Here is a 14,964-nt window from a genome sequence, read left to right as displayed (position 1 = left end):
CCGGGGAAGTGGAGGAAGGCCAGAGCGCGAGGAGAAGCCGGGGGTCCGCCGAAGATGGGGAACACTACCTCGTGCTGCGTGTCGTCCAGCCCCAAGCTCAGAAGAAATGCCCACTCTCGGCTGGAGTCCTACCGGCCGGACACGGATCTGAGCCGCGAGGACACAGGCTGCAACCTGCAGCACATCAGCGACCGGGAGAACATTGACGGTGAGCCGCGGGCGGGCTGGGCTCGGGGCCCGCGCCCCCGGGGGGGCGGCTGGGAGCCTCGCGACCCGCTCCCCTCCCCCACTTCCTCCGTTGCACCCCCTTTGCTTCTACCCCTCCCCCGCCGGTTTCCACTATGCTCTAACTTCATGTCCAGCTTCTCTCCAGTTTTGCCAATTTTGCTTTCTCTGCCTGTCCCCGCGCCCCTTTTCCTGCTGAAGCGCTGGCATTGGTTGAGTGTGTAATAATAGTGTACCCGCGTTCGTGTAACCAGGCTCTTTCCCGGCCCCCCCGGGCGCGAACCGTTGCGGTGTGCAGCATCTGTACCGCTCGCCCTTGCAGGGTACTCGGGTGCGCCAGCCAGTGGAGAAACTTTCCCGACCCCGGCGGCTCACGCCGGCGGCTCTCGAGGCTGCTGGCCGCAGGTCGCGAGGAGCTGGGGGGTGTGGATGACATCAGTTGATCCTTCACCAGAGGTGACCCAGTGCTGAGAGGGGGGGCTGCGAGAAAGCCTGGAATAACGTAGCCGTAAGCCAACTTGTACCCGAGAAGGGTGAGTGGGTTTTTCTATTGAAAAGCAACGGTAATAATGGATGAACCTTGGCACAAATAAAGAATACTCCTTTTGGATTCACGGCCCCTGTTTAGAGTTGAGAACAGTGTTGGTCTGTGCCAGCTTCCAGGACACTTACCTCTAAGTTCACGTTACTAGACTGTCTCATCCTTTCCATCTTAATCCCATTAAACTAAAAGAATAATGAAAAGAGATTTCCCCCTCCCCCTTTTAAGGGGAGGAGGGATGCGGTAGTGAATAGGAACAAATAGCTTCACCTGAAAACTCTGTTATAATTGTCTTTAGAATATTACAGAATGACTCGAAGGCAGCTTTGGGTTAAAAGAATAACACAAGTAATTTTCGTATAGGGTCAATCAGTTCTAGTTCTGTGAATTTGTTGTTAGGTGCGATGGAGTCAGAACCGACTGAGAGCTGACCCTCCAGCTGAGTTTCAGAGGCAGTAAATCACGTGGAAATTGCCCATCGTCCTCCCTTGCAGCAGCTGGAGGCTTTGAACCCAGTGTCTTTTGGTTGGCAGCGCAGCTCCTTAACACTAGGCCACCAGAGCTCCCTTTGGTTTGGACTAGAACTTGTACAAAAAATTAAAGGACTGTGTTCACTATATTTAGTAATGTTTACTTTATTAGTTTATAATCTCTTTTTAAAGAGTGTCCTGGATTGTGAGACTTGGTCTCACATACTTTTTTGGCTCACTGTCAGGAGGAGCATCACGCTTGGAAAGGTGGAGGGTCAGCTAAAGGGAGGAAGGAAGACCCTCAATGGCATGGATGGGCACAGAGACTGCAGCACTGGATATAAGCACATTGGAAACTCTAAGGACGGTGCAGGCTCTCCATAGGGTCGCTGTGCGAATCAGAGATGACAGACTTGATGACAGCATTTTAAAATGAGCCCCTTGGTTTAAATAACATTTCAGAGGGGATAGTTTATATATCATGCTTAAAATACAGTTTATGTAGCTTTTGATGGAAAAAAAAGTCAGAAATCTATTTTATGATAACCTTTCTTTTATACTGAGGATCCCACAGTTGATCTGATTGAACTAATCTGAAAGCAGATTTTTGTGTGAATGAATTGATAAAAGTGTCTGTGTCATAATTCGTTCTTGTCAACTTCTGGGTAGAGCATTCTTTCTTGTGTGGAAAGCCTAAATTTAAACTCTAACAAAGGAAGTAATTTTCTCATTGCTTGGCCTCTTTTTTAAATGATAACTTCACCTTTACAGATGAATATTTTTATTAAATCAGTAGCATATATGGAGAGACTTAACACAACTCCTGGTTTATAATAGATGCTTAATTATAGTAATAGAAATTTGACACTTGTGCTTTTCACCCTTATTTTAAACTATCTTTAGATTGTTAAGGAACACGTCTGTTTTGATCAGTGCAGTAGCTCAAATTGTGTAAAAGCAATGATTAGAATAAATAACAAAGAATCCTATAGAATTCTAGTGTAAATAATAAAAAAATCCTATAAATATTTTTTAAAGTATTGATTTAATGAGTTTATTATAGAAAGTGATTAACCAGGCCTTTATAATGTTGACAGAGAAATTTGGAAATTATTTCTCCTTTATGTTGTATACTGGTGTCTGGTAGAAGCTTGATATTTTAGATACAATTGAAAAAAAGAGAAAAATGGATTTGCAAAGAAGATTCACTTAGAGTTAGCCTGCGCACAGTTACTAATTCTATTAAGAAAATGGAAAAGTAATCTTTGTAACCAGCTGTTTGGTCCTAAGGTGTTGAAGGATTTTGTGGAGAATAGAACTGTTTTCTATATATTCTTTCATTTCAAAGAGCAATGTTTGTTTCACCAGGCATTTTTTAGAGGACATTTGCAAGACCACATATTCTTGTTTTGGAGGTTGAGGCAGTGTAAGGCAGGTTATTGGAATTTCATTAAGAATCTGCATTGTGGCTACTCCGTTCATCTGGTGATGCTAGTCAAAACCCAGAAATATTTGCTGTCTAAACACTATTTTCTCTATTTCCCAAATTCAACAAATTATAATTCTAGAATTTACCTACCCAGTGGTCCTCAGCATTGGTTTCAGTAAAATCAGAAGTCCAGGTCCTTAGGAATCAGTATGTTTTTATAAAGCACTCCAGCTAATTCTGTTGCCCATCTAGGCTGGGAACCATTGGCTGGGGGAGCTACTTATTTTATAAGGTTCTATTTTCTTGAGGGGTTTGGGTTAGTGATGTAGGAATTCATTCAGTTTCAGAAGGGAGAAAAAATTTAATACATATACATGTATATATATACATATACAAGTATTTATATGTATATATGCACTTTTATATACATTACTACAAATATGATTAGCTACATGTTTATATATGTAAAGCTTTTGGTTTTGATTTATATGACTTTTTAGATTTTTACTGAATATCCTAAAGCATCTTGAGAATCCTTGATTCTTTTATATAACAACATACACTTGAAGTACCCAAGAACCATCTCTCATCAAAAAAATTACAACAGGTGACTAGAATTGAGCAGTTGAAGTAGAATTGAAAGGTTCAGAGAAATAAATGTAAGTTGACTGGTGAGGGGGAAAAACAAGCCAAAAATCTAGGTTCAGAGAAGTTAATGGAAGATGACTGGGAAACAGTCCCCCAAAGCCAGAAAGGAGAGTCAGTCCCCCAAAGCCAGAAAGGAGAGTCAGGTTCTTTTATGTCTCTGAGCTGTGTACATGAGTATATTCCACTCTCTCCCTCCAGGTTAAAACAGTGGTAACTTTGGTGGAGTTTCAGCAACTTGTGTTATTACAGCTGAAATACTACGAGGGAATGGTTTTAATGAACAAACCTATGATTTCAGTTTAAGGTAGAAATACAAATTCAGAACCATGACTCTAGAAGGTCCTTGAAGATCTCCCAGTGGCTTGGCATCTGCCCCTTCCCACCCCTGCTTTTCTCTATTGCTTATTTAATCTTTTTATTGTGCATTATTTGTCGGTCTGCTGACCAGCCAGCTAGTAGTTTGGATCTATCAGGTGCCCTGAGAAAAAAAAGTGGTTATTTTTTCTCTTGGAAAGATTTATAATCTGAGAGAGGGTTGAAGTGAGCTTGAATTTTTAATCTGTTTGTCTCAAGGATATTCTGAGCGAGTCAGCTAAGGAGAGGAATACTGTCAACGAGATGCATTGACAAGGAGAGTGTAACAGTGTGCTTGGGCATGGTGGAGATGGAGAAGGAGGATCAGGGTAGGCTAAGGCTCTCAAGTGTTCCTGGGGTCACTATGAGCCGTGATTGACTTGCTGACTCCTAATAACAATGACACAGTACAGAGTAGAACGGCCCTGTAGGTTTCTTGACATCTTTATGGAAGCTGACTGTAACGGATTTTCTCTCAAGAAGTGCAAGTGTGTTCTAACTGCTGTGATTCTCTGCTTAGGAGCTGGGCATTGTGCCCCCAGGGTGCCTTGATCTCAGACTCATTCTTTACCAGGCTGGTTTCATTAATGTACAAAGAAAATCCACTCTCAGGATTATATCCACAGATACAGGGTTAGGATTTACAGGATATATTTTGGGAGGGACACAGTTCCATCCCCTCCCAGGCGGTCAGGCATCTGTGTGACCTAAAGACAACTCATATGCCTTTCTACTCAGCGTTCCTTCATTTTTAGCTCTTCATGTTTTTAAAATCTATATTAGAGTCATCTGCTCCTCAGGTATTTCTCATTTATTCGTTGAGTGTTTGAGAAGTGATAATACTGATAATTTTTGCATATATCATATAGTATTTACTGTATGCCAGATACTACTCAAAGTGGTGTATGTTTTTTAATTCATACAGTAACTCCATGAGGTGTAATAGTATTATCTTTAAGACCAAACACTGAAGGGTAGTGATGTTGAGTGTCTTGCCCAGCTGGTAAATGGCACGTGGAAACATCCCAACCTTAGTCAGGGTTTGCGTTTTGGGGTAGGCTGCTTGTTGTGTTTGCAGTCAAATCTGTAGTTTCTCACAGTGAAAACATCTGTTTGCAACAGTTTCTCAATTTAGACTCCCCTGATTGGATTATTTTGGTGAGAGGAGAAATGGACTGAAGAGAACTGAAAATGTCATGAGGCCAAATTAGTCAGGTGGCATCTGTACCATACTGTCAGTTTTGGGTTTGATCTCAGCATGATTGATGACAACTTCATTCAGTATAGCTCAGCTGTCATCCTTGACAGTTGAATTTCTCCCTTATGGCATATCTAATCTGTTAAGACCTCATGGTTCTACCTTCAAAATACCTGCAGAATCAGACCACTTTCCTAAACCTCCCCTGTGGATACTCTGATCTAAGCTGCTATCAACTCTTGGCAGTTTTCTAACTGGTCTCCCTGCTTTCACCCTGCCTCCTCTGGGGTTGTCAACATAGCAGCTGGAATAGAGAGCCCCAGAAAACTTTAAAACTTCACGGTGCTGAAAAACAGCTCTGACTCCCCATTCTACATGAAAAATACCCATTTCCTTAGGATGAATGCCAAGGCCCCCTGTGATCCGTTTGACCTCACCCTAGACACACTGACTTCATTCTTTACTGTTCCTTGAACATGCTGGGCAAACTTCCAACCCAGAGTCTTTACTGTGTCCTTCTGCCTAAAACATTTTCTCCATATATTTTTACCATCATCAGGCTTAATTGTTGTTGTTTGTTGAGTACCATTGAGTCAGACAGAATTGAGGACTCTTCAGTAGGTTTTCAGAGGCTGAAATATTCTTCAGAGTGTCTTGTGGATTTGAACTGCAGAGCTTTGGGTTGGCAGCACATTTTTTTAACCACAGAGTAATGCCTTTGAGTTGTGGTGATGGAGAAAAGTATTGAACATACCATGAACTGCCAAGAGAACTAACAGTTCTGTCCTGGAGAGGATGAAACCAAATTGCTCTCTGGAGGCAAGGATTTTGAAGTTCTGTCTCACATACTTTGGGCATGTTGCTATGAGAGACCCATCCTTGGAGAAGGACATCATGCTTGGAATGGTAGAGGGACTGCACAGGAGAGGAAGGCCCCAAATAAGATGAATTTACACAATAACTGCAGTAATGAGACAGTGATACTGGCTCAGAGCAGAGCAGGGTTCAGAGCTGTTTTACATAGGGTCACAAGTCACAGGTAATTTCACAGCACATACTAACTACAACAAAGCCACCATTGCTCCTTGAGGCTTGACCTTTACAGTGAGGTCTTCCTGTTAATGTTTTTAACTTTTCTCTTTCCAGCATTTTCAGGACCACTTGTTGACTCTCTCTACAGCAGAATTTCATATATGTGTTATATTTACATCAACAAATGAATCAATAGAAAAACTATGGTACAGTCACAAAGTGTAATACTGTGTGGCACTGAAAAACAATGAACTCATGAAACTTAACACAACATGGGCGATGGAGGACATTATGCTGAGTGAAATATTTCAGTCACAAAAGGACAAATACTACATAACACCACTCTAATAAAGCAGGACTGACATGAAGGGTTGGGGAACCGAGGAAAAGAATGGATACATACTGCATTGGAACAGATAAGGGAAAGAACTGTTTAAAAGGAATAAGTGATCAGACATCTGTATGACAGCAGTCCAGAATAAGAGGTGCCTTGCAAAGTGGACTGGGTTGGAGGAGGCAGGAAATTGTGCAACAGTGAATGAGTATTTTTTAAAAAAAAGCTACAAAAAAAACTGGAGAGAGGGGAGTGGGGAATGTGCAACTATTAATGTGAGAAAATCCAACTTTTCTATAAACTTTCATTAAAATTAGAGTAAAAAATATAACAAAATGTAATATACATAAAATATAAAACTCAGATATATTTCATATGTCTGTTATACAGGCATTTATGTACACATTTATCTGATTTTACCTGCTGGTATGTAAGCGCCAGTAGGCTCTGCTTTTTTCGTTGGTGGGAAACCCAATCAAATGCCTTGAAGATGCTCTGCATCTATTTGTTGAATGAATGAGTGAAGTCAGCCTTTTAAGGACATCTCAGTCAGTGTCCTAAGGTGATTGTGTTGGCTAGGAAGCATGCAGGAAGGAATGGACATGACTAACACTGATGAAAATGCAAGTGGGTTGCCAGTGAGTTGAATGGACTCATAGTTGACCCTCCACCTGATTTTTGGAGGCAATAAATCACATGGGAGATTACCCATTTTCCTCCCATAGAACTGTTGGAAGATTCAAACCACTAGAAATTTTTGGCTTAACAGCACCAACTCTCTGATGTATGCCATAGAGCTCCTTGTTACTGTTCTGTGCCATCGAGTTGACTAATGACTCATAGTGACTCTGTGCATAAGAGATCTAAACCATGTGCTGTCCTGTACCATTCTCATCATCTCTCACAAGACCACACACTGCTGTCAATGTATCAGTCTTATCTCATTGAGTCGCTTGCTCTCTTTTGTTGACCTTCCACCCTTTCGAGCATAATGTCTCTTTCTAAGGAGTAGCCTCTCCTAACAACATGCTCAAAGTATGTTAGATAAAACTTTGCCATCTGTGCCTCCAAAGAGCTCTCTGGCTGTACCTTTTCCAAATCATACCTTTTTTATTTTTTAGGCAGTGTACCGGACATTCAGTACTCTTCTCCAGCGCCACATCTCAGGCATGTTTCTTCTGTCCTTCGGATTTCATTGTCCAGATCTCAGACGGCATAGCAAGTGATTGAGATTCATGGCCTGAATCAGTTACACCTTACTCTTCAAATTGACGACATTGTTCCTCAGTACTTTGGAGAGGTCCCTGACAGCAGACTTTCCTGATACAGTGCATCTTTTGATTTCTTGACTGCTGCTATGTATGGTGTTGATTGTGTATCCAAGTAAGATGAAAGAATTGATAAATTCAACCTTTTTTCTATCTGTCCTGTTGTTGCCTGTTGGCCCAAATGATGAGAATTTTTGTCTTGATTTTGAGATCCATATTGAAGGCTGTACTCTTTGATCTTCTCCAGCTAGTGTTTCAAGACCTCCTCATATTCAGCAAACAATATTGTGTTATCTGCAAAGCAGCAGGTTGTTGATGAATCTTCTTCCAATCCTGATGCCACTTTGAATAGGAGGCTTTTTAGTTTAGAGTTTTAACCCAGTATGTAGAAAATAGGGTAAAGCCTTGAAAGGAAGCATAAGGCTTTAAAACTTAACAAAGTCTTTGCTAATGGAAATCTGTTAACAGTGTGTCCTTTAGTCCTTTTTTTTGTTTCTTCCTTAGCAAGTGGCCCTTAGGCCCTGAGGGTAATGTAAGAAACAACCACAAAGTGCTAGAGCAACATAGGTTCTTATAAACAGCTATGCATGTTGATTTTCTTGTATTAAAGTTGGTGTGTTACAGGCTCTAAAGAAGTTTTTGAACTTCCCTTAGCAGAAAACTAGAAGCCTGACTTGCTCTTCTTCCTTACAAAGACATCATAAGTACCTGAGTATAACTGGGAAAAGCCCCCTTTCTTACAGAGTTCAAGAGGCAAAGGAGCCATTAATGTGAATGAAATTAATTGGTTTCTTTGCAACTTACTTAACCTCATCTCTTCAGTACTTTTTGTCTTTGGTGTCTGCCCCTTAGTAACATTTCCAGTTTTTTTGGTAAACCATACTTTGTTTCCTCACCATTTATTAGCCAAGATGTTTCCAAGATATTGAAGAACAGTCCATACAGAAAAAGCATGCATATTGGCAGTGTTGAGAGTTCAAGAATTTGCCTGTACAGCCTTTTATCCTGGAGAACGCATAGGACTCCATGGCCACCACATACACTTTTTGGAATGAATTATTTTTTCTCTCTAATTTAGGATTATGCAGTCATTTGGTGCTGCACCTTCAGTTGCAGTAAGGAAATGAATGGAGTCTCAGACAGGTCAAGCCTCATGTCCAGATCTTGCAAATAATGGACATGGTTGTCGAATTTACTGGATGTTAGGTTTGTGCCAGGTACTGTGTTAATTATTTCACATGTGCTATCTTTTGGATTCCTTGGGTGGTGCAAATGGTTGATCCACTTGGCTGCATGAATATCTGTGGCTAGTCACAGGCACCTTGAAAGAAAGGTCTGGGAATAGATGGCTTAAAGGTCAGTCATCAGAATGCCAGAGGAACCCAGGTCTGAGCTAAAGCACCTGGGGTCACCATGAGGTGAAGCTCATGAAAGCATCTGCTTTTATTTTAGTTATCATCTTAAATCTTCATGTCATTCCCTTTACTTGGTAAGGAAATGGAGCCTTAAAAGTTTAAAAACTTGCAAGATTCTTTATCTGAATTTGGATTCACCCTACAGCTTGCTGCACTGCATGCCTCCAGCCTTGATTTTGTGAATCCGGTCCTCAGCCACTTTTGTCTTAAAAGATAGGCAGCCATCGTTTGTAGACTAGAAATGCTTTGTAGTTAAGAATCTTGATGGTTCTTTTCCTACCAGCTTCTTGAGAGAAGTGAATATTGAATGATTTTGTGGAAAGGGAGATTTCTCATCCTTTACTACAAAGCTGATTTTTTTTTCTCTCTGTCATCTTAAGGATATCAGTGGTTTACATTTCTGGCTAGGAGAAACCACCTATCACAAGGTTAAAACCATTCCTATCCTGGAAAGGTCCAAAAGGGGGAAAAAAATATAGGTCAGGACATGTGAATGCCTTTGAAATTCTGTTTCAACTATTCAGGGCCAGAGATTTAGCTCCTGGCAGGCCAGGAGGGAAGACTATTTGAAATTTATCACAAGATCATTATAGACGATGGCATAATTGATACATGTCAGTATGGCAATCTTCACATAGCTCAGCATTTTTAGGCAGAACGTTTAAGTCCACGGCACTCATAGTTAATCTCACATACTTTCATGATAATTTCTCACCCTGTACCTGGAAGAAGGGAGAGAATGCATGTTCACCTTCATATTTCTAATAGTTTTGGAATGTTGAGTAGTTTATTTGTGTGAGTCTTGGGCAGGAGAACATAACTGTCTGTATTTTGAAGACAGACAGCAGCATTCAGTCCTATTTTCTCCCTAAGTTTCTCAGAGATGAGCATCTCAGTAGATTTACAGGGTATTTCCCTAGCTCTAAGGAGTCCTGATGGCACAGCAGTTAAAGTACTTACCTGTTAACAGACTGTTCTGTGGTTCACAAGCAGCAGCCACTCCACCAGCTACTGTAGGAGAAAAATGAGACAGTCTGCCGTGGAGACCTAATGGAGGAGTTCTGCTCTGTTCTACAGCGTTAGGAGGTGAAACTGACTTGCTGTGGGTTGAGTCCTAGCACTCCAAGTTGGATAGTCAGTTTTGTGTAGGGCAAAGAGTATGGGCCCAGCACTTGGAAACCTTGTGTTCCACTTGTGGCTGTGCAACTGACTGAGGGGCGTTGCCGTCTTTCTGAGCTTCCCTTTGCCCTTCTGCTTAGGAAGTGGGATTGGAAAGGATTTGCCTTCTGTTTTGAGGTACTATGACTATCCGAATGAGGCTTGCATATTTAATAAACCAAAAGGTGCTATGTGAGTATGTTCCATTCATAGTTATTCATGCCGAGAGTGTTTTGTCATAGCTACGAAATGTGTCCTGGGATCTATAGTAAACTGTGTTTGAACTTTTCTATTGACAGAGAAGGTAGAATCTAGCAAGTTGATGCTAACAAAGATGTCAGCGCAGTGTTCAGAGCTGCCCTGTAAGGAGAGCTGCAGGTATAGAGCTCAGACAGAGCTGTGTGGCTTTTGTGTGTGCTGCATGCTAGCTGTAGGGTTTGGAAGAGGAACATTACTCTCTGTAGCACTCATTGCTCTCCTGGATTGCATATTTCCAAGGTGACACCATGATGCCAGACTTGGAATGAGGATGTGGTGTAGGACAAAGCTTTCCTGACTCCTGGGAGTTCTGGAAGCCCCACCCTAGGCATTCTACTGACTTTGACATGAGCCACAGGCAAAGGAATTTTAACATGGACTCATAGAAGTTATAGTCAACCTTTAAAAAAAAAATAGAAGGATACCATTTTGAGACATACATAAATGTGCTTATTATTATATTAATAACTGGAAGCTGATGAACTTGCAAATGAGATCAAGGAGCCCTGGGCAGGTTACTGGTGTGCTGTTTGTGTCCATTGAAGGAGCTGAGGTGATAATCACCCCATCTCTCCTTTTCTTCTTTTACCATCTACGTTCTTGGAGAAAAGTGTTGTGCTCAATCAAGCTAACATTGAGTGCTCTTGGTCTGATGTGAAAGAAATTGGCCACTCGCTCAGGTCAGCAAGATTTTGTCTGGCAAATAAATGTCTTGATGACCCGGAGAAGAGAAGTCATTTCAGGATTTCAGGGTTGGGTTAACTGGACTCTGCTAAACACTTGGCTGTTCTCTTGCCCTGCCAGCGTGTTTGCTTTTTAAAAATACAGAGATTTTAAAAAAAACAAACAAACCCAAAAAACAACAAAATGAGGATGAAAAGCTTATTCTGCTCCCTTCCTGCACTCTTTCTAGAATATTGACATTCTCTATATAGGTTTGACTTTGTAAATAAATGTCGTCATTAGTATAGTTATCAAATTGGCGGGACAAGCAGTTCTCTAAAAGGGAGTCTTAAGACGTTTTGGGCAATGGTGATAGCTCTGTCTAGCCCCACACTCTCTTGTTTTTTTTGCATTAATTAAGAGCTTGGGTGGCATAATCCAGAGGGATTTGCACTGTTAATCTAAAGGTGGTGCACCTCTGGCAGTTCAGGAGAAAGATGGCGATCTCTCATGTTGAGGGTCAGCTTTGAAGTGGTTTCAATATGATGGCAATGAATTGAGTTTGACTTTGATTAACAAATTATTTCTACCTGGCGTCTTTAGTGTATAGCCATACTATCTAGAATATTTTAAAAAAGTTTGTATGTGTCTTTCCTTATTGTGGTTGGGATCTATAATTTTAATTTCGGATCATTATTTTTCTGATCTTTTCTCCCCTGTTGGAGATACAGAATGGGGCGTCATTGGCTGTGATGTATGCGAGTTTACTGCTCGCTAGAGTAATACCAGGCGTCTGTAGACATGTCAGCTGGCTCCTGGTACTGAGAGAGATACAGCTGGGTACACTAAAGATAATTGTTAGCAACTACAATTACATCCTTGCTGTTTTGCTTTGTGAGCCTTGTAGAAATCTTAGTTGGATGATGAATTGCAAGTCACTTCTATTTTGGACACCTCTGATTACAACCTTCTGATTCTGGGAAAGATGAATAGGAACCACTTGGCATGGGAGTTCCTGTATAATATAAGCTGTATGTTGCAAAACTGTGACTGTCATTCTGAAAACATTTTACCAGCAAAATGTTCTTTGCTTTGAATGAGTGTTTCTATTCCTAGTGAGGTAAAAAGGAAAAAGAAACTATTAAAAATATTTTGTTCTTATTTGATAAACTCCTTGTCTCATTCCTAAGCTTAATGCAAACTTAGCAGTGATCAGAGGAATTAGGCCACGAATGTGTAGAATTAGAATATCAGTGCCTCCCAAGAAATGATTTTGCTCTAAATTTAGGTTTTTGTCCATTAACAAATTTAAGGACTCTTCTAGAGTTTAATTGACTGCAACTTTTCTATTAAGTGTATTCGTAATCACCGTCCAAGTGATTTCTGTTCCTTATATAACAGATTTGGTGGATCCAAATTCAGAGTACTTAAAAATTGAGGTTTTCAGACTCCCTTTGTGTCCTGGCAAAATGGATCTGATGAGTTTTCATAGTTCTAAATTCATCAAGGCTTACTTTCATTTACCACGAATGTGATTTTTTTCAGCATACGTGCATGATCTCTTTTGAACTCATTACAAATGATCATTCTCCACAGCTTTCTCTTTTCTCAAGCTGTTTGGAAATAGGTGGTCACTGCTATTTTAAAGCATCACATTTGTTGTTCCATTGCCTGAAAAGCCTCAGTAAACAGGCTTTATATAGCGTTAGAGATGGCCTTCTGTTTTTGGAGAAGAAAATCTTGTGTCCCTGGAAGGATATAACCTTCTTTTCTTTAATTTTAGCATATATTTGATATTTACTTTGCTATAAAATTAATCCTGTCTGGCTTTTCATTTCTTCTGTTTTGTGGTAGGAAGTCTGGAGGAAGCCTAGCAAAGCCCTTGTTATGTCAGAAAGTGTGACCTGAGTATTAACCACGTGGGAATAAAGCTAAATGGTGGAAGTACATTCTGCTTTGCAAACCGTTTGTGCGGAAGATTTCCGTTTCCGATAGGCCACGTATCTTAAGCACCATATGCCTTCTGCAACACATTCTGCAGAATGGTATTTTTTTTTTGTAGAATTCTTACACGAATGAGATGCTCCATGGGGGCCTCTGACCCCTTTGAGGACAGGGGATGTGAGTAAAGGAGAAGCGGGGGTGCTGTGGTGGTGCTGCAAGGATGAGATGAGCCAAGGAGGACTCAGATTAAGCCTGAACAAGCCAGGCAGGATCCTAACCCACCCATTGTCATTGAGTCACTGTGTTGACTCTGAATGCTTTGGGGCAGAGTAAGATGGCACTGTAAGGTTTCAAGGGCTGTAGTTCTTTATGGAAGTGACTGCCTTGTTGGTTTGGCTGATAGATAAAAACCTCTGACCTACCTAATTGGCAGCCTAGCACTTAAACCACTGTGCCACCAGGGCTCCTTAGGCATGCGAGTTGAGTTGCTCTTTTATCTGTGATGTTTGGCTACCTCTGCATCCTTGAGAAAGAATGACTTGGTGACATCATGCAGGAGGGTGACTTAGAGTAGATGGTAGGGAGAGAGGTCTTGTGGACCTTTGATAGGAAGACTGGGTAGGCACCCTCCCTGCCCTCCCCATTTTAACTAGTAATACTCTAAGAAACATTTGTTAAAGCCTGATTTAGGTTTCTGGAAAAATAAATTTTTTCTCTATCCTGTGGATATTTCATAAGAAAACATTGTAACAGGAATAGCAAAAAAAAAAAAAAAAAGAGGAGAAGATAGTGGGAAGGAGTGTCTGAGGAAAGTGAATATTGTGGTGGTGAACTTGGAGGACAGCCTGTTAGGTGATATCCCCAGTGCCTCAGCTCTGCTTGTGGATATGTTGCTGCTGTTACATGCTGTCACATTGCCTGTGACTCATGTTGTTGTTGTTGATTGCTTTTGAGTCGAGCACAATTCACAGTGATTCTATGAACAAACGGCCTGAAGCCCCTCTACAACCACCGACTATCAAAGTTCATAGTTTCTGGAGGCATGTTGTTTAGAAAATGGATGCCACTCCTGCTTCCAAACCTGTCACAGTGACCCTATGTACAGCAGCTCTGAACCTTGCCAGTTTCACTGATTCTGACACGCCTACTCTCATTGCCCCAGTCACTGTATTAATACAGCTCATCTGAGGTCTTCCTTCTCTGCACTGTCCCTCCACCCTTCCAAGCATGATACTTTTCTCCAAGGACTGGTCGCTCCTGGCCATGTACCCACATCCTAGCTTCAGAATACAAGGAAATTTGGTTTCTGCCTCTCCAAGACAGACCTATTTTCTTGGTGGTCCATGGTATGTTCAGGATTCTTCTTCAGCACCACGACTTGAATACATTGATTACTTTTCTGTGTAGCTTAGCCATATCCCTAGGACAGGATCTATTTGTTCAGTGTAGCTGCTTAGTGTGAAATACAGAGATAAGTATCCATAAAGGAGACATTCTTAATGACGTATAGACGGCATTTTTGACATGTTGGACCTAATAATTCATTGTTGGTGGGTGGTAGCTGTTGACCGAAAGAGATTTACAAGTATCCCTGTCAGTACCCACTAGTTGCCAGTAGTACCTCTCCTCTTGTAGTCATGGCAATAAAAAATGTCTCCCTATACGACCAAATCAAATGTCCCCTTGGAGCAACTCCTTCACTCTTGGAGAACTATTGAAATTCATCAGAGAACCAATGAAGCTCTGGGATTCAGAGTATCTGATTTGAGTAACTTCTGTGTGGTTCTATTAACTTTGCCTTTGTCACTCTCGAAGCCATTGGATAGAGTCACATCCCCCCAAGCTTTGCAGTTCAAAGAGGCGCCATGAAGACTTTGATATGAATGATGCCTTTTCCTTCCACCGTTAGGTTTTTTTTTTATTATTAATTTCTGAACGATGCGGTGTTTCCTTGCTCCGTTCTGACAGCTGCCTCCTGGTCCAAGTATAGGTTTCGCATTAGCATGATCAAGTGTTCTGGGATTCCC

The 14,964-nt window shown here is 41.3% G+C and overlaps 1 protein-coding gene across 2 annotated transcripts in view; it reads left to right on the top strand.

The window, feature by feature from the left end:
• The first annotated feature begins 6 nt into the window (after window positions 1-6).
• CCNY (cyclin Y) overlaps window positions 7-14,964 on the top strand; it is a 303,704-nt gene continuing 288,746 nt past the window's right edge. The window contains exon 1 of one of the 2 annotated variants that reach the window (XM_006888915.1): window positions 7-208. In XM_006888915.1, coding sequence (XP_006888977.1) covers window positions 55-208 — 154 coding nt within the window. In that variant the 5' untranslated portion in view covers window positions 7-54. The remainder of the gene's footprint in view (window positions 209-14,964) is intronic. The other variant, XM_006888916.1, reaches the window with a different exon arrangement.

Source organism: Elephantulus edwardii, unplaced genomic scaffold (assembly GCF_000299155.1).
Source record: "Elephantulus edwardii isolate Elephantulus edwardi_28Jun2011 unplaced genomic scaffold, EleEdw1.0 scaffold00073, whole genome shotgun sequence".
Taxonomy (NCBI): domain Eukaryota; kingdom Metazoa; phylum Chordata; class Mammalia; order Macroscelidea; family Macroscelididae; genus Elephantulus; species Elephantulus edwardii.
Note: the sequence above shows the minus strand (reverse complement) of the source record. Positions and strands in the feature narration are given on the sequence as shown.